Source organism: Pristiophorus japonicus, chromosome 18, assembly GCF_044704955.1.
Source record: "Pristiophorus japonicus isolate sPriJap1 chromosome 18, sPriJap1.hap1, whole genome shotgun sequence".
Lineage (NCBI taxonomy): Eukaryota > Metazoa > Chordata > Chondrichthyes > Pristiophoridae > Pristiophorus > Pristiophorus japonicus.
This window is the reverse complement of record NC_091994.1, coordinates 34275777-34295039: the sequence shown is the minus strand read 5'-3', so window position 1 is coordinate 34295039 and position 19263 is coordinate 34275777. Positions and strand designations below refer to the sequence as shown.

Below are 19263 nucleotides of genomic sequence, written 5' to 3'. Positions count from 1 at the left end.
CTGGTCCGGTGTGGTGTCGTTGATCCTTTGGGTGTGTGTTGTGGGCTCGAAAAAGTTGGTGTCTGCTGTGGGTTGTTCAGGGCAGTCTGTGAACCGCAGCCTCGTTTGGTCCAGGTGCTTTCTGCAAATTTGTCCATTGTCTAGTTTGACTACAAACACCCTACTCCCTTCTTTAGCTATCACCGTACCCGCGATCCACTTGGAACCATGTCCATAGTTTAGCACATACACAGGGTCATTTAGATCAATTTCCCGTGGCTGGTTTAAATGGGGTCGAGGTGACATGTTTGATCCCATTACGGGTCATGAATTCTTTAAATTCGGCACTGGTGAAACATGGCCCATTGTCACTGACCAGTGTGTCAGGCAGGCCGTGGGTGGCAAACATGGCCCTCAGGCTTTCAATGGTGGCGGTGGCAGTGCTTCCCGACATTATTTCACATTCAATCCATTTTGAAAAAGCATCCGCCACCACCAGGAACATTTTACCAAGAAACAGGCCTGCATAGTCGACATGGATCCTTGACCATGGTCTGGAGGGCCAGGACCACAAACTTAATGGTGCCTCTCTGGGCGTGTTGCTCAACTGAGCGCACACGCTGCATTGCTGTACAAAGGACTTTAAGTCAGAGTAGATACCGGGCCACCACACGTGATATCTGGCTATCGCTTTCATCATTACTATACCCGGGTGTGTGCTGTGGAGATCTGAGATGAACGTCTCCCTGCCCTTTTTGGGTAGCACTACGCGGTTACCCCATAACAGGCAGTCTGCCTGAATGGACAGCTCGTCCTTTCGCCGCTGGAACGGCTTGATTAGCTCTTGCATTTCAACGGGGATGCTGGCCCAGCTCCCATGCAGTGCATCGTTTTTTTTTTTTACTAGGGACAGCAGAGGATCTTGGCTGGTCCAAGTCCTAATCTGGCGGGCCGTGACAGGTGATTTATCATTTTCAAACGCTTCCATGACCATTAACAAGTCTGCGGGCTGTGCCATTTCCACCCCCGTGGTGGGCAATGGTAGCCGACAGAGCATCTGCACAGTTCTCGGTGCCTGGCCAATGGCGGATGGTATAGTTATATGCTGATAGTGCAAGTGCCCACCTTTTTGTATGCGGGTTGAGGCATTAGTATTTATCCCCTTGTTTTCAGCGAACAAGGATGTGAGGGGTTTGTCATCGGTTTCCAGCTCAAATTTGAGGCCAAACAGATACTGATGCATTTTCTTTACCCCAAGCACACACACGAATGCCTCTTAATCATGCTGTAGGCCCTCTCGACCTTAGACAAGCTCCTGGAAGCATAGGCGACAGGTTGCAACTTCCCCGCAACATTACCTTGTTGTAATACACACCCGACTCCGTGCGACGATGTGTCACATGCTACCACAAGTCTTTTACACGGGTTATACAATACAAGCAGCTTGTTGGAGCAGAAAATGTTTCTGGCTTTCTCAAAAGCAATTACTTGTTTTTTTTCCCCATACCCAGTTCTCACCTTTGCGCAACAACACATGTAGGGGCTCTGAGAGTGCGTAACCCCGGTAGGCAGTTATCAAAATAGTTGAGTCCCAGGAACGACCATAGCTCCATGACGTCCTGGGCGCGCTCCTGATCGCCTCTGTCTTGGCATCTGTGGGCCGAATGCCGTCCGCCGCGATCTTTCTCCCCAAAATCTCCCCTTCTGTTGCCATGAAGACGCATTTCGACCTCTTCAGCCACAGCCCTACGCGATCCAGTTGCTGGAGGACCTCCTCCAGGTTTTGTAAGTGCTCTGCATTGTCCCGACCCGTGATCAATATGTCATCCTGAAAGACCACTGTGTGTGGTACCGACTTGAGTAGGCTCTCCATGTTTCTCTGGAAGATCACTGCAGCCGACCGAATTCCAAATGGGCATCTGTTGTAGATGAACAATCCCTTGTGCATGTTGATGCAGGTGAGGCCCTTCGAAGACTCCTCCAGCTCCTGCGTCATGTAGGCCGAAGTCAGGTCGAGCTTGGTGAACGTCTTGTCTCCTGCCAGCGTCGCAAATAGGCGTTTGCCTTAGGTAGCGGGTATTGGTCCTGTAGCGAGAAATGATTAACAGTTACTTTATAATCGCCACAAATCCTGACCGTGCCATCACTTTTGAGTACTGGAAAAATCAGGCTGGCTCACTCGCTGAATTCCACTGGGGAGATGATGCCCTCGCGTTGCAGCCTGTCCAGCTCAATTTCCCCACTCTCCCTCATCATGTGAGGTACCGCTCGCGCCTTGTGAATGGGTCGTGCCTCTGGGATGAAGTGGATCAGCACCTTCATCCCAGAAAAGTTTCCAATGCCTGGCTCAAAAAGGGAAGGAAATTTGTTCAGAACCTGGTACATGAGACCTCATCGACATGTGATAGCGCTCAGATGTCATCCCAGTTCCAGTGAATTTTGTCCAGCCAGCTCCTCGCAAGTCATGTGGGGCCATCGCCCGGGACAATCCAGATTGGCAGTTCGTGCACCGTGCCCTTAGGTGACCTTGACCATAGTGCTTCCCAGGACAGTGATTAGCTCTTTGGTGTACGTTCTCAGTTTCGTGTGGATGGGGCTCAGGGCTGGTCTGAATGCCTTGTTGCACCACAGTCTCTCAAACATCTTTTTACTCATGATGGATTAGCTGGCGCCAGTGTCCAGTTCCAGGGCTATGGGTAAGCCATTCAATTTTACATTTAGCATTATAGGTGGACATTTTGTCAAATGTGTGCACCCTGTGTACTTCAGCATCTGCCTCCTCTCTGAGGCTCAAAATTGCTTTGATCCACCATGGACCGATCTTCCTCTGCCACGTGGTGGTTAGCAGGTTTTGCAGAGCTTGCAGCTCGTTTGTACGTTCGTTGGAGGTGCCCCATTGTTCCACAGCTCTTGCAAACATACCCTTTGAAGTGGCATGAATAGGCTGAATGGAAGCCTCCACAACGCCAACAAGATGTGAATTGCCTTGCATTCATCCTTTATTGCGGATTCTGAGTCAACTGGGTCACCTGAGGCCTGCTGGCAGTTGCAGACTCGTGGTTTCTGCCCTGTACATTTCTGCTCGCAAACACAGTTCCAGTTAGTTTATGAACATTGCTAGCACTTGTGTGCTGAGAGATTTGTTTGGTGTGATCACTGGTGGACATAAACACCTGTGCTATCGCAATGGCCTTACTGAGGGTCAGTGTCTCTACAGTCAAAAGTTTTCGTAGGGTGGCCTCGTGGCCAAAGCCCAGTACAAAAAAGTCTCTGAGCATTTGCTCCAGGTAACCATCAAACTCACATTGTCCTGCAAGTCGCCTGAGCTCTGTGACGTAGTTCGCCACTTCCTGACCTTCAGATCGCTGGCACGTGTAGAACCGATACCTCGCCATCAGCACACTCTCCCTTGGGTTAAGATGCTCCCAAACCAGTGTACCCAGCTCCTCATATGACTTGCCTGTGGGTTTTACCGGAGCTAGAAGATTCTTCATGAGGCTGTAGGTCGATGCCCCGCAGACTGTGAGGAGGACTGCTCTCCTTTTTGCAACGCTTCCTTCTCCGTCCAGCTCGTTGGCTACAAAGTACTGGTCTAGCCGTTTGACATAGGCTTCCCAGTCTTCACTCTCCAAGAACTTCTCCAGGATGCCCACAATTTGCTGTATCTTTGCGTTGGATTCGCATTCTCGTCGCCAGTTATTGTGTTCTAAACACAGATGAGGCTGCACACAGTGAGGTTAAAGTAACAGTGACCTCAGTCTTGAATAAGACACTCCAGAGTGAGGAACAGGCCTTAGGGGGCCGGCTTATATACAGTGCTCCCAAGGGATGCTGGGATCCCTCGGACTTCAGGGGATGAGCTCCCTGGTGGCGGAACATGGGAGTGCATGCTTTGCGGATACACAACAGTTGCAACCTAATTCTCAAACAAAGTTGGAAACTAAGTGCTGGCTCGGGGGTGGGGGTAAATGCACCATCCAGTGTGGGGCAAAGCCACATTGAACAAGAAGGTAACAAATTCCAGCCCTTATCTGTGCTGAGGTAGCTGATCCTTGTCTGCCTCAGTGACCTGGGTTTGGAGAGGGGGTGGGGGAGGGAAGAGAATCACCTGGCGTTCCCGCCTACCAACTCCACAACATTGTCCGCATCCACCCCTGCCTCAGCCCATCTGCTGCTGAAAACCGCATTCGTGCTTTAGCCATGAGACTTTAAGCCAAGATCACGGGATCACGCCTGTCTGCTCTGTTGGTTCAGGTGGATCTTAAAGATCCCATGGTGCTTTTTGGAGTTCCCAGTGCATTGACCAACCACCCTCCCTCAAACAACAAATGCAAATAAAATATTTACTGGCTATTCATTTCATTGCTGTTTGTGTGATCTTGTGCACAACATGGCTGCCAGCGTTGCCTACATAGCAACTGTCATTGGACTTCAGAGTCATGAATTATGCTCACTAAATGGCGTGTTTGGGGAGGTGGCGAGTGATGTAAAGTTTTGTCCAAGTCCAAGCTGCGTCCTCCCCATCTGATGAAACATGTCGATCTCAAGTGCTGCATCCGACACCGGTTTACTCACTAAAAGGACAGAGTCAATCAAACCAAGTTAGATGTGATGGCCCAATAAATATTTAATGGACCTCTGTCAATTTGCTAGATTTATGAAAAGTGCTTCCAGGACCAGGCACCTATCCTGCAAGAAAAGGATCTCCCGGGACTTTAACAAAGAGGGGAGGATGGGATTGAAAAATGAGGAGAGCGTTTGCTGCAGCAAGTGTACGCTGGAATATTTAGTTACATCGGAATGCTCAGGGAAGAAGTAATTCAAAAGTCTGAATCTGATTTTGCACAGCTAGATTACAATAGCTAATGAGCAACCTGCGTGAGTGGTGAATGGGCGGAATCGAATATTTGATCCTTTTGCCTATTCTGTGCAAGGCCCTTTCATCACGGATTGCTATGCTTTCTGCCCTGTGGGGGACATATGCTCCCATTGGGTGATGATTGTCAAGAGGCAGGCCTGCCTTCTGAATGATTATAGGGAGATATTTTGTTGCTTCTGGTTGCAGGAGCCGATTCTACACAGGGTGCAGCGGAAATGCACCAAGAAAATAATCTGAGATTTGATTCATTGAAAGGGGGGTGGTGGGGAGGGAAGGTGAGGGTAAGCTATGTGTCGGTTGAGAGCGAGGGTCAGGGTCATGGGGGCTTGATGGGGGGGGGGGGGGGGTGGAGGTGGGCGTGGAGGTGGGCGCAGGGTCAGGGTTGGGGGGGGGGGGTTGGAGGTGGGCGCAGGGTCAGGGTTGGGGGGCTGGGTGGAGGTGGGCGCAGGGTCAGGGTTGGGGGGCTGGGTGGAGGTGGGCGCAGGGTCAGGGTTGGGGGGCTGGGACTTGAGATTTGTTTTATTCATTCCTGGGATGTGGGTGTCGCTGGCACGGCCAGCATTTATTGCCCATCCCTAATTGTCCTCGAAGGTGCTGGTGGTGAGCCTTACTGAATACATTGAGTGGCTTGCTCGGCCATTTCAGGGTCATTCACGAGTCATCCACATCTAGGCCAGAGCAGGTAAGGACATTAGTGAACCAGTTAGGTTTCACAACAATCCGGTCGTTTCAAGGTCACCATTACTGATACTAGCTTTTTATTCCAGATTTTATTTAATTGACTTTAAATTTCCCCTGCGGTGTTGGGATTTGAACCCTTGTCTCACAGATCATGAGTCTAGGCCTCTGGATTACTAGTCCAGTATATAACCACTATGCTACCGTACCCTCCTCGTACCGTACTCTGGTCGTACAGTATAATCCCAAATGATTTATTTGACTCGGGGCCCCAAACTTGCCATTCCTGTAAAATCCACTGCAGAAATTTGCCCTTTGTTGTGTTGTTTCTTCCTGTTTTTGTACAGTTCCTCGTATTTAGAGACTTTTAAGAACATGCAAAACGGGTAACGAGTATGCACAAAGGAAGATTAAACTTGTTTGCAGCATACGAAAAGTTAATAGCTCCTACTGTTGGAGATGGAGTGATTCCCTGTGAATATTTCATCGAGAAAAGTACTTCTAGTTGGGGAGCATGACTAACATATGAAACAATGGCAGACATGTAAAGACCATCGGGTCCATCGAGCCTGTCCCACTACGCAGTGTGTGATTGAGCCGCATGGAGCAAGAGCGTTCCAGGTTCCATCCCTGGTCTTTAGTACAGGCTGGCTGGGGTCAAATGTAACATCTTTACACCATCCTTATATAGATCAGCCAACTTGAGAGGGTTCCAGCTCCTGATCACTATTCTGTGACCCCAATGCTAGAAAGGTGTGCGTGTCCAGTGTCTGCCTGGCAAGGATACCCCACGCTTAAATTCCCTGTAGGCTCACCCATCATAAATGGCCACACGGGTTAGGAACCCGAGGATAGCAGCTGACCGTGGACCTCTGTCCCGAGTAGGGGCCCGTGCCAGGGGCCCAGCGAGGGTCAGTGCCCTCCGGTGAGCAGTGCCATGTAACCAATGTTGCAGCCCTCTGTATCTGAGCTGTGCAGACGGGTTGGGTTATCTGTGTAATTGAATTGAATCTGTGTAAGTGGATGGATCACTCACTAAGCCCTCACTGTCAGGAGCCAATTGTTTTAAAGGTCAAGTACTTTGTCCTGTTTGTTGTTACCAGTTTTGGATCCTGAATTGATGATTCCCACTCCAATCTAACCTACTTCAGCTCAGAATCACGAGGCTCCTGGGTTTGATTATTCCCCACCCCTGTGCTCCCCTCCCCCATAGAGTTCTGATTTAAAAATACGTCAATCCAGGATGTTCAAGTAGTGAACGCCCTTCCTCTGTGTGTGTGCATGTGTACAGGATCAGGGTTGGGTGGAGAGAGGACGTTGGATGCCACTGAAGATTAATGCGCAACAGGATGCCATTTGGTCCATCGTGCGTCTGTGCCAGCATTTTGCTGAGGCAGTTCAAAACTAATTCCACTGCCCTGCTCTCTAAAGCTCTGTATCTTCCTCCACTTTAAATCTTTATCCACTTTACCCTTAAAAGATGCAATGGTTTCTGCCTCAACCATTCCCTGTGGCAAAGCCGTTCCATAGATTGGGTTAACCAAACTGGAAGCAATACGGTGGAGGAGGATTTTCTGGAGTGCATAAGGGATGGTTTTTTAGACCAATATGTCGAGGAACCAACTAGGGGGGAGGCCATCTTAGACTGGGTGTTATGTAATGAGAAAGGATTAATTAGCAATCTCGTTGTGCGAGGCCCCTTGGGGAAGAGTGACCATAATATGGTGGAATTCTGCATTAGGATGGAGAATGAAACAGTTAATTCAGAGACCATGGTCCAGAACTTAAAGAAGGCTAACTTTGAAGGTATGAGGCGTGAATTGGCTGAGATGGATTGGCGAATGATACTTAAGGGGTTGACTGTGGATGGGCAATGGCAGACATTTAGAGACCGCATGGATGAACTACAACAATTGTACATTCCTGTCTGGCATAGAAATAAAAAAGGGAAGGTGGCTCAACCGTGGCTATCAAGGGAAATCAGGGATAGTATTAAAGCCAAGGAAGTGGCATACAAATTGGCCAGAAATAGCAGCGAACCTGGGGACTGGGAGAAATTTAGAACTCAGCAGAGGAGGACAAAGGGTTTGATTAGGGCAGGGAAAATGGAGTATGAGAAGAAGCTTGCAGGGAACATTAAGACGGATTGCAAAAGTTTCTATAGATATGTAAAGAGAAAAAGGTTAGTAAAGACAAATGTAGGTCCCCTGCAGTCAGAATCAGGGGAAGTCATAACGGGGAACAAAGAAATGGCGGACCAATTGAACAAGTACTTTGGTTCGGTATTCACGAAGGAGGACACGAACAACCTTCCGGTTATAAAAGGGGTCGGGGGGTCTAGTAAGGAGGAGGAACTGAGGGAAATCCTTATTAGCCGGGAAATTGTGTTGGGGAAATTGATGGGATTGAAGGCCGATAAATCCCCAGGGCCTGATGGACTGCATCCCAGAGTACTTAAGGAGGTGGCCTTAGAAATAGTGGATGCGTTGACAGTCATTTTCCAACATTCCATTGACTCTGGATCAGTTCCTATGGAGTGGAGGGTAGCCAATGTAACCCCACTTTTTAAAAAAGGAGGGAGAGAGAAAACAGGGAATTATAGACCGGTCAGCCTGACATCGGTAGTGGGTAAAATGATGGAATCAATTATTAAGGATGTCATAGCAGTGCATTTGGAAAGAGGTGACATGATAGGTCCAAGTCAGCATGGATTTGTGAAAGGGAAATCATGCTTGACAAATCTTCTGGAATTTTTTGAGGATGTTTCCAGTAGAGTGGACAAGGGAGAACCAGTTGATGTGGTATATTTGGACTTTCAGAAGGCGTTCGACAAGGTCCCACACAAGAGATTGATGTGCAAAGTTAGAGCACATGGGATTGGGGGTAGTGTACTGACATGGATTGAGAACTGGTTGTCAGACAGGAAGCAAAGAATAGGAGTAAATGGGTACTTTTCAGAATGGCAGGCAGTGACTAGTGGGGTACCGCAAGGTTCTGTGCTGGGGCCCCAGCTGTTTACACTGTACATTAATGATTTAGATGAGGGGATTAAATGTAGTATCTCCAAATTTGCGGATGACACTAAGTTGGGTGGCAGTGTGAGCTGCGAGGAGGATGCTGTGAGGCTGCAGAGCGACTTGGATAGGTTAGGTGAGTGGGCAAATGCATGGCAGATGAAGTATAATGTGGATAAATGTGAGGTTATCCACTTTGGTGGTAAAAACAGAGAGACAGACTATTATCTGAATGGTGACAGATTAGGAAAAGGGGAGGTGCAAAGAGACCTGGGTGTCATGGTACATCAGTCATTGAAGGTTGGCATGCAGGTGCAGCAGGCGGTTAAGAAAGCAAATGGCATGTTGGCCTTCATAGCAAGGGGATTTGAGTACAGGGGCAGGGAGGTGTTGCTACAGTTGTACAGGGCATTGGTGAGGCCACACCTGGAGTATTGTGTACAGTTTTGGTCTCCTAACCTGAGGAAGGACATTCTTGCTATTGAGGGAGTGCAGCGAAGGTTCACCAGACTGATTCCCGGGATGGCGGGACTGACCTATCAAGAAAGACTGGATCAACTGGGCTTGTATTCACTGGAGTTCAGAAGAATGAGAGGGGACCTCATAGAAACATATAAAATTCTGACGGGGTTAGACAGGTTAGATGCAGGAAGAATGTTCCCAATGTTGGGGAAGTCCAGAACCAGGGGTCACACTCTAAGGATAAGGGGTAAGCCATTTAGGACCGAGATGCGGAGGAACTTCTTCACCCAGAGAGTGGTGAACCTGTGGAATTCTCTACCACAGAAAGTTGTTGAGGCCAATTCACTAAATATATTCAAAAAGGAGTTAGATGAGGTCCTTACTGCTAGGGGGATCAAGGGGTATGGCGAGAAAGCAGGAATGGGGTACTGAAGTTGAATGTTCAGCCATGAACTCATTGAATGGCGGTGCAGGCTAGAAGGGCCGAATGGCCTACTCCTGCACCTATTTTCTATGTTTCTATGTTTCTATGCTCCAACCATCCTCCGTGTACAGAAACATCTCATTCTCTAACAACTTTACATTTCTGAGCCCCCTAATTCCTCTAACACAGGCTTTTTTGCCTATTCATCCTATCCAGACCGTTCATGATTTTAAAAAACCTTTACTACAGTTCTTCACCTTCTCTGCTTCAGTTGAAAATTCCCAGTATCTCGAACCTCTCCTCATAGCTGCAGATTCCCATCTCTGGTATCCTGGTGATTGAACATTATGGCTTTAGTTTCCTTTGTTTAATAGACTGCACACAATACACAATCTGCGTCCTAACCATTGCCTTGTTGAAAGCTATAATTGCCTCTTTTATTCTATGCTCCTATTTATAAAATCCAAAATGCTTTTTTTTTTTAAAAAAGCCTTTATTTACCTGCACATGCTCTTTCAAGAAATTTTGTATTTGATCCCTTCTGTTCATCAATACACCTCTGTGTCTTTCTGCTGACTAGTGTGCCTTGTTTTTACTCCCAAGATGCATTACCTCACATCACACTACAATAAATGATATGTGTCTAGTCCACTAACCTTTCTGTCCTCCTAAACCTCAGTTTGACAAACCCCCACGTTTGTTTTGTTGACCCCGTACTCTGGTTGCTCTCTGCAGTAATGCCAGATCCCAGAACCATCCCCAATGCTACCAAAATGCAGCCCCTCCCCCCCCCCCCCCACAATAATTGCTACAATTCCTCTCTGCCCTCACTCCTAGACCCCACATGCGTAGCTCCAATTTGATGCCGCCTGCCAGATCCATGAATCTTTAAACTTAGAAAGGCAAGAGATAAAAATGAATTACGTGGGTGAAGGAACATAGCTCAAATATTGTTCAAACACAGTTGTGGTCTTGGGAAGAACGACAGTCGGCCACTTCAATCCCCAAATTACCAATTGCGGGGGCGGGGGGGTGGGGAATGGAGAAGAGAAAAGGAACAAGAGTTCGGTGTGGGCCAGTGAGGGGGAATCCTTGAATTATTTCCTCTTCTGATACATTGTCAGTAACTAAAGTCTCTACATCATGTGGAAAGAAGTGGGGGTGAAAACCAAACGTCAAGTGTCAGTTTCATCTCATTGACATTCCCGGATTGTCCATTCCAGACTCTGGTTGTGTTCGCCCACCTGATTTATAGGAGACCACATGTACAGTGTGCAGTGGAACAGTCTGCTTAATATCCATCGGTAGACGTCTAGACTGAGCAAAGGAATTCTTCCTTTTTGTTTAACTTTGCCCGGCTGCGGCTCCTGGTGTTTCTGGGCTGCAGCCTGCGATCATTTACATCTTTTCTTTCTCTTTCTTTCAGTTGGAGATTTGCGTTTTACCTGCTTGCTTTTGTTGCTGGTCTCTGTGTGCTTCTCGATGTGAGTATAAATCCTCCTGTTTGGCTGCATTGTTAGACGTGTTGGAAAGAGGCCCAAGCTTTAAGTGCTTGGCACGTGAACCCAGTTCCAGAAACCGCCCTCGCGCCCCCTTCTCTGGTTGGCATTGCTATGGAGACCTGGACGACCTCTGACAGATATTTTTACATCATGACAGTTTGTTGAAATGCAGCCACGTCTCGGTGAAACACCGAATGTTTCAAAAGCAGGATGTTGGGGAAGAAAGTGGCAAACTTCTAGTGGTGGTGCTCTGAGCTTTCATGAGGCATTTTCTCATGTTTATGTTTTACTGAAGTTCTAACTGTACTTTAGTTCAAAGTCCCCAGATAACAGGTATTAAGCTGCAGATAGAAAGCTGCCTGTTCGAGTTCCTGTTTTTATGAGCAAAGACCGCATTCAACTTGACAGAAGAGTTATGTTACCCTGATGATGTCATTGATTTTCTTCCAATTTTCTCCCCTCCTTTCTGAAAGGCGTGGACTTTTGCAGGGGTGTGGATTCCGCAGATGTTCTTGTTGGGGTCCAGTTCTACTGGCACCGTCTGCCTTGCAGTACCGTGCCCTCCAGGCCTCTGCCATGTTGCTTTTGTGAGCAGCTTCTGGGGAGGTGTGTGGGTGGGGTGCGGTGGTGGGGAGGTTACCCGACTGTCAGCAACCTCCAGTGTCCCCGGCTTGGGTAAGATTGATAACTCAGCACCTGGGGGACAACAACAACAAATGTTATTTATATAACCGCCTTTAATGTAGTAAAACGTCCAAAGGCACTTCACAGCAGTGTTATAAGACAAAACAGATAAATTCGACACTGAGCCACACAAGAAGAAATTATGGAAAGATGACCAAAAGCTTGGTTAAAGAGGTAGGTTTTAAGGAGCATCTTAAAGGAGGGTGGAGAGGTTTAGGGAGGGAGTTCCAGAGCTTGGGGCCCAGGCAGCTGAAGGCATGGCCACCAATGGTTGAGCGATTTATAATCGGGGATGTTTAAGAGGGCAAATTTGAGGAGCGCAGACATAAGAACATAAGAAATAGGAACAGGAGTAGGCCATACGGCCCCTCGAGCCTGCTCCGCCATTCAATAAGATCATGGCTGATCCGATCATGGACTCTGCTCCACTTCCCTGCCCGCTCCCTATAACCCCTTATCCCCTTATCGTTTAATAAACTGTCTATTTCTGTCTTAAATTTATTCAATGTCCCAGCTTCCACAGCTCTCTGAGGCAGCGAATTCCACAGATTTACAACCCTCAGAAGAAATTTCTCATCTGTTTTAAATGGATGGCGCCTTATTCTAAGATCATGCCCTCTAGTTCTAGTCTCCCCATCAGCGGAAACATCCTCTCTGCATCCACCTTGTCAGTTCCCCTCATAATTTTATACATTTTGATATGATCACCTCTCATTCTTCTGAATTCCAATGAGTCGAGGCCCAACCAAGTCAACCCTCTCATCTCTGGAATCAACCTAGTGAACCTTCTCTGAACTGCCTCCAAAGCAAGTATATCCTTTCGTAAATATGGAAACCAAAACTGCACGCAGTATTCCAGTGGTCTCACCAATACCCTGTATAGCTGTAGCAAGACTTCCCTGCTTTTATACTCCATCCCCTTTGCAATAAAGGCCAAGATACCATTGGCCTTCCTGATCACTTGCTGTACCTGCATTCTATCCTTTTGTGTTTCATGCACAATTACCCCCAGGTCCCGCTGTACTGCAGCACTTTGCAATCTTTCTGCATTTAAATAATAACTTGCTCTTTGATTTTTTTTTTTCTGCCAAAGTGCATGACATCACACTTTCCAACATTATACTCCATCTGCCAAATTTTTGCCCACTCACTTAGCCTGTCTATGTCCTTTTGCAGATTTTGTGTGTCCTCCTCGCACATTGCTTTTCCTCCCATCTTTGTATCATCAACAAATTTGGCTACTTTACACTCAGTCCCTTCTTCCAAGTCGTTAATATAGATTGTAAAGAGTTGGGGTCCCAGCACTGATCCCTGCGGCACACCACTAGTTACTGGTTGCCAACCAGAGAATGAACCATTTATCCTAGAAACATAGAAACATAGAAAATAGGTGCAGGAGTAGGCCATTCGGCCCTTCTAGCCTGCACCGCCATTCAATGAGTTCATGGCTGAACATTCAACTTCAGTACCCCATTCCTGCTTTCTCGCCATACCCCTTGATCCCCCTAGCAGTAAGGACCTCATCTAACTCCTTTTTGAATATATTTAGTGAATTGGCCTCAACAACTTTCTGTGGTAGAGAATTCCACAGGTTCACCACTCTCTGGGTGAAGAAGTTCCTCCGCATCTCGGTCCTAAATGGCTTACCCCTTATCCTTAGACTGTGACCCCTGGTTCTGGACTTCCCCAACATTGGGAACATTCTTCCTGCATCTAACCTGTCTAACCCCGTCAGAATTTTATATGTTTCTATGAGGTCCCCTCTCATTCTTCTGAACTCCAGTGAATACAAGCCCAGTTGATCCAGTCTTTCTTGATAGGTCAGTCCCTCCATCCCGGGAATCAGTCTGGTGAACCTTCGCTGCACTCCCTCAATAGCAAGAATGTCCTTCCTCAGGTTAGGAGACCAAAACTGTACACAATACTCCAGGTGTGGCCTCACCAATGCCCTGTACAACTGTAGCAACACCTCCCTGCCCCTGTACTCAAATCCCCTTGCTATGAAGGCCAACATGCCATTTGCTTTCTTAACCACCTGCTGCACCTGCATGCCAACCTTCAATGACTGATGTACCATGACACCCAGGTCTCTTTGCACCTCCCCTTTTCCTAATCTGTCACCATTCAGATAATAGTCTGTCTCTCTGTTTTTACCACCAAAGTGGATAACCTCACATTTATCCACATTATACTTCATCTGCCATGCATTTGCCCACTCACCTAACCTATCCAAGTCGCTCTGCAGCCTCACAGCATCCTCCTCGCAGCTCACACTGCCACCCAACTTAGTGTCATCCGCAAATTTGGAGATACTACATTTAATCCCCTCATCTAAATCATTAATGTACAGTGTAAACAGCTGGGGCCCCAGCACAGAACCTTGCGGTACCCCACTAGTCACTGCCTGCCATTCTGAAAAGTACCCATTTACTCCTACTCTTTGCTTCCTGTCTGACAACCAGTTCTCAATCCATGTCAGTACACTACCCCCAATCCCATGTGCTCTAACTTTGCACATCAATCTCTTGTGTGGGACCTTGTCGAACGCCTTCTGAAAGTCCAAATATACCACATCAACTGGTTCTCCCTTATCCACTCTACTGGAAACATCCTCAAAAAATTCCAGAAGATTTGTCAAGCATGATTTCCCTTTCACAAATCCATGCTGACTTGGACCTATCATGTCACCTCTTTCCAAATGCACTGCTATGACATCCTTAATAATTGATTCCATCATTTTACCCACTACCGATGTCAGGCTGACCGGTCTATAATTCCCTGTTTTCTCTCTCCCTCCTTTTTTAAAAAGTGGGGTTACATTGGCTACCCTCCACTCCATAGGAACTGATCCAGAGTCAATGGAATGTTGGAAAATGACTGTCAACGCATCCACTATTCCCAAGGCCACCTCCTTAAGTACTCTGGGATGCAGTCCATCAGGCCCTGGGGATTTATCGGCCTTCAATCCCATCAATTTCCCCAACACAATTTCCCGGCTAATAAGGATTTCCCTCAGTTCCTCCTCCTTACTAGACCCCCCGACCCCTTTTATAACCGGAAGGTTGTTCGTGTCCTCCTTCGTGAATACCGAACCAAAGTACTTGTTCAATTGGTCCGCCATTTCTTTGTTCCCCGTTATGACTTCCCCTGATTCTGACTGCAGGGGACCTACATTTGTCTTTACTAACCTTTTTCTCTTTACATATCTATAGAAACTTTTGCAATCCGTCTTAATGTTCCCTGCAAGCTTCTTCTCATACTCCATTTTCCCTGCCCTAATCAAACCCTTTGTCCTCCTCTGCTGAGTTCTAAATTTCTCCCAGTCCCCAGGTTCGCTGCTATTTCTGGCCAATTTGTATGCCACTTCCTTGGCTTTAATACTATCCCTGATTTCCCTTGATAGCCACGGTTGAGCCACCTTCCCTTTTTTATTTCTATGCCAGACAGGAATGTACAATTGTTGTAGTTCATCCATGCGGTCTCTAAATGTCTGCCATTGCCCATCCACAGTCAACCCCTTAAGTATCATTCGCCAATCCATCTCAGCCAATTCACGCCTCATACCTTCAAAGTTAGCCTTCTTTAAGTTCTGGACCATGGTCTCTGAATTAACTGTTTCATTCTCCATCCTAATGCAGAATTCCACCATATTATGGTCACTCTTCCCCAAGGGGCCTCGCACAACGAGATTGCTAATTAATCCTTTCTCATTACATAACACCCAGTCTAAGATGGCCTCCCCCCTAGTTGGTTCCTCGACATATTGGTCTAAAAAACCATCCCTTATGCACTCCAGAAAATCCTCCTCCACCGTATTGCTTCCAGTTTGGTTAGCCCAATCTATGTGCATATTAAAGTCACCCATTATAACTGCTGCACCTTTATTGCACGCACCCCTAATTTCCTGTTTGATGCCCTCCCCAACATCACTACTACTGTTTGGAGGCCTGACTCTCTGTTTTCTGTTAGTTGGCCAATCCTCTATCCATGCTAATATATTACCCCCAACCCTGTGAACTTTTATCTTGTGCAGTAACTATTTATGTGGCATCTTGTCAAAAGCCTTCTGGAAGTCCAAATACACCACATCCACTGGTTCCCCTTTATCCACCTTGTTCGTTACATCCTCAAAGAACTCCAGCAAATTTGTCAAACATGACTTCCCCTTCATAAATCCATGTTGACACTGCCTGACCTGATGCTTTTCCAAATGTCCTGCTACTGCTTCTTTAATAATGGACTCCAACATTTTCCCAACCACAGATGTTAGGCTAACTCGTCTATGGGGTGGGGGGGGAATGATATGGAGGGATTTGTAAACAAGGGTGTGTCTAGTCTGCTTGACAGTGAGTATTTTGTCACAATAGTTGGAGGTGGGGATAATCATAGCTGAGCCCTGTTTACATCCAGTGTCCTGACACACGCACCATCCAGCAGGAGTCATTAGACCGTGATCAGGAGCAAACATCTGGCTTTTGCCCTCTTTCCTTACTCCTGGGGCACTGATGCTAATTGCAGTGCCCTTACCCCCAGCTCAGCATTGACAGTGGATGGAGCCCAAGACCACCTGCTTAGCATGGCTCAGTTAAGTGCAGACCTCTCCAGCCCTGCCCCTGGGGGAGTTGTGATCCCACTTCTGTTGGGTATTGCGCTGAATGCAAGGCTTATTTCACCATGTGAGCACATCCAATATCATAAACTTTGGAGAGTCCTTCTGAATTGGATAACTGTCTGTAGTAATTGTGCTTTGCAGATGCAAGAGAAAAGGTGTGTGCTGGTAAGATTAATTCCTGGTCTCCTAACCCACTTTGCAGTTGCTCAGTAGAGGGGAAGGTTTCACAGATCTCCCAGCTGCTGAGTTCTCCTTCCTGTCAGAGCTGATAGCATTTGAGGTGCGAGCACCCCCACCCAAGGGTGGTTGCCCAGCCCCTTGCCCCACCCATACAGACCTCACAAAAGCTGCTCATGAACGAACATGGCAGAGGCTGTGCCTGCTTGCCCGCAGTCTGTGTTGATGAATCCTATGGGAGGGAGGACCTAGTGTCAACTGTGGCTCAGTGGGTAGCATTCTCACCTTTAAGTCAGAAGGTTATGGGTTCAAGTCCCACTCCAGGCTCTTGAGCACACACAAATCTAGGCTGGCACTCCAGTGCAGTGCTGAGGGAGTACTGCACTGTCGGAGGTGCCATCATTCAGATCAGACGTTAAACCGAGAACCCGTCTGCTCTCTGAAATGGACGTAATTGATTATTCAAAGAAGAGCAGGGGAGTTATCCCTGGTGTCCTGGCCAGTATTTATCCCTCAATCAACATAACAAAACCAGATTATCTGGTCATTATCACATTGCTATTTGTGGGAGCTTGCTGTGCGCAAATTGGCTGCCGCATTTCCCATATTACAACAGCGACTACACTCCAAAAGTACTTCATTGGTTGTAAAGTGCTTTAAGAAGTCAGGAGGTCATGAAAGGCGCTATATTAATCCAAGTCTTTCTTTCTTTAAAGACAATGGGGAAGAGAAGAACTCTGTGTATTGAGTGTGTTTCTTGTATCCTGAACAAGAGCCTAGGGCCATGTATAACAATATTACTAAAACAGTTACCAAGTTCCCAGGATGAGCCCAGTTGGCTGTGACCAGCTCTTGTGCTTCAATTGTTGGTTCCTCGCTGGAGAGAGTGGCGTCTATCAAAGTAAATGTGTCCATGATGAGAAATCCAAAACTGGTTCTAGAAATACATTGAAGTTACAACAGGGAAACGGGCCATTTGGCCCATTCCGTCTGTCGGCATTAACCCTCCATGCGAGCAAATCGTTCTAATCGCCTTTACTTGCCCCGTTCCCATCTCCCTATCTCAACATTTCCTTCACCCACCTATCCAATCTGGTTGTCAGTCATTGCAACACACTTTTCTTTCCTTTTGCAGAAACCATGGTTCTGGGATCAGAAGGAGTGCTGGAAAGGATACCCTCAGCATGTATGTACCGGCTGGGCTTCCAAAGTAAATATTTTAATCCAAAGAGCGATGCTTCCACAGGCCCGCCAGTCGTGTGGGCGATATATCGCCAGCTGTTGGAGATATATCACCAACGATGTCTCCGCAAGATCCTGCAAGTCCCCTGGCGCACCAACATCAGTGTCATCGTCCAGACTAACATCCCCAGTATTGAAGCACTGACCACACTCGATCAGCTTCGCTGGGCAGGCCACATAGTTCGCATGCCAGATACGAGACTCCCTAAGCAAATGCTTTATGCGGAGCTCCTTCATGGTAAACGAGCCAAAGGAGGCCACGGAAACCTTATAAGGACACCCTCAAAGCCTCCCTGGTAAAGTGCGACATCACCACTGACAGCTGAGACACCCTGACCGCAGACTGCCCGAGGTGGAGAAAGTGCATCCGGGAGCTCTTCGAGTCTCAACGCAAAGAGCATGACGAGGCCAAGCGCAGGCAGAAGAAGGAACACGCGGCAAACCAGCCCCACCGACCCCTTCCCTCGACGAATGTCTGTCCCACCTGTAACAGGGTCTGTGGCTCTCGTATCGGACTGTTCAGCCATCAAAGAACTCACTTTGGGAATGGAAGCAAGTCCTCCTCGATTCCGAGGGACTGCCTATGATGAAGGGTCGTGTGGGAGGCCCATCCTGGCAATGTCCTCCATGGGTTGGATTGATACTGTTAAATCCACACCAGTACTGATGTCGAGCTTAAACTGTGCACTCTGCTGATCACTGCATCTTGAGCACTGTGTGCTCTCTCTTTGTCTGTGACTGAAACTGCACAGTTGGGCCAGAGCCACAAGGGTGACCACCTCGCATCAAAAGGATTGAGTTCTGGGGAAGACTGGAGAAATTGGAGCTCTTTAGTGTCTGAGGAGACCATCTGGGAGGGCGTTGAGCAACTCGAGTCTCGTCGCCAAAAGCATGCAGAAATCAAGCGCAGGCAGCGGAAGGAGCGTGCGGCAAACCAGACTCCCACCCTTTCCCTCAACATCTGTCTGCCCCACCTGTGACAGAGACTGTAATTCCTGTATTGGACTGTTCAGTCACCTAAGAACTCACTTTGAGTGGAAGCAAGTCTTCCTTGATTTTGAGGGATTGCCTATGGATGATGATTTGTGTCTGAGGTGGCATTGTAGATGTATAAAAGATTCTGGTACAGATGGTTATTTTACTGGACCAACAACCTCGGTCGCTGGTTCATGGCAATTGAAAGTGAATTCAATAAAAGTAGTAATGTGTGGGATGCCCCGAGCAAATGAGCATGAAAGCTGCTGGATTGTGAAAACCCAACTAGCGTCCTTGATGAAAATGGAACTGTCGCCTGGTCTGGCCCGCACTGCGATTGACTCCGATTTAGAGCAATCGTGCTGCCTGACCCGTGTCCCCCACATCCCGGGGAAAGGCTGGGAGCAGGAAGAGTGATGGATGCAAAACCCTGGAATCGTTGAAGAAACTGGATGCTGTGTCTGAGGGTGAGCAGAGTGGTTTAGTCTCTGGATGGATGAGCTGCGAAGGGCCAGACAACCCTCCCCAATCTGTGATCACATCAATTCTGCAGAAAGGATAAAAGTGCAATTGCTGCACTGCGATCTTTCTGTGCTGCTCGATTGTGGGGCAATCTCAGACGGCTATGGCCCCCC

The 19263-nt window shown here is 47.6% G+C and overlaps 1 protein-coding gene across 4 annotated transcripts in view; it reads left to right on the top strand.

The window, feature by feature from the left end:
• Window positions 1-19263, top strand: part of LOC139229198 (ceramide synthase 2-like) — a 99876-nt gene that overhangs the window by 66331 nt on the left and 14282 nt on the right. For all 4 annotated transcript variants that reach the window (XM_070860854.1, XM_070860853.1, XM_070860851.1 and 1 more), the window contains exons 5-6: window positions 10863-10920; window positions 17547-17597. In XM_070860854.1, coding sequence (XP_070716955.1) covers window positions 10863-10920; window positions 17547-17597 — 109 coding nt within the window. The remainder of the gene's footprint in view (window positions 1-10862; window positions 10921-17546; window positions 17598-19263) is intronic.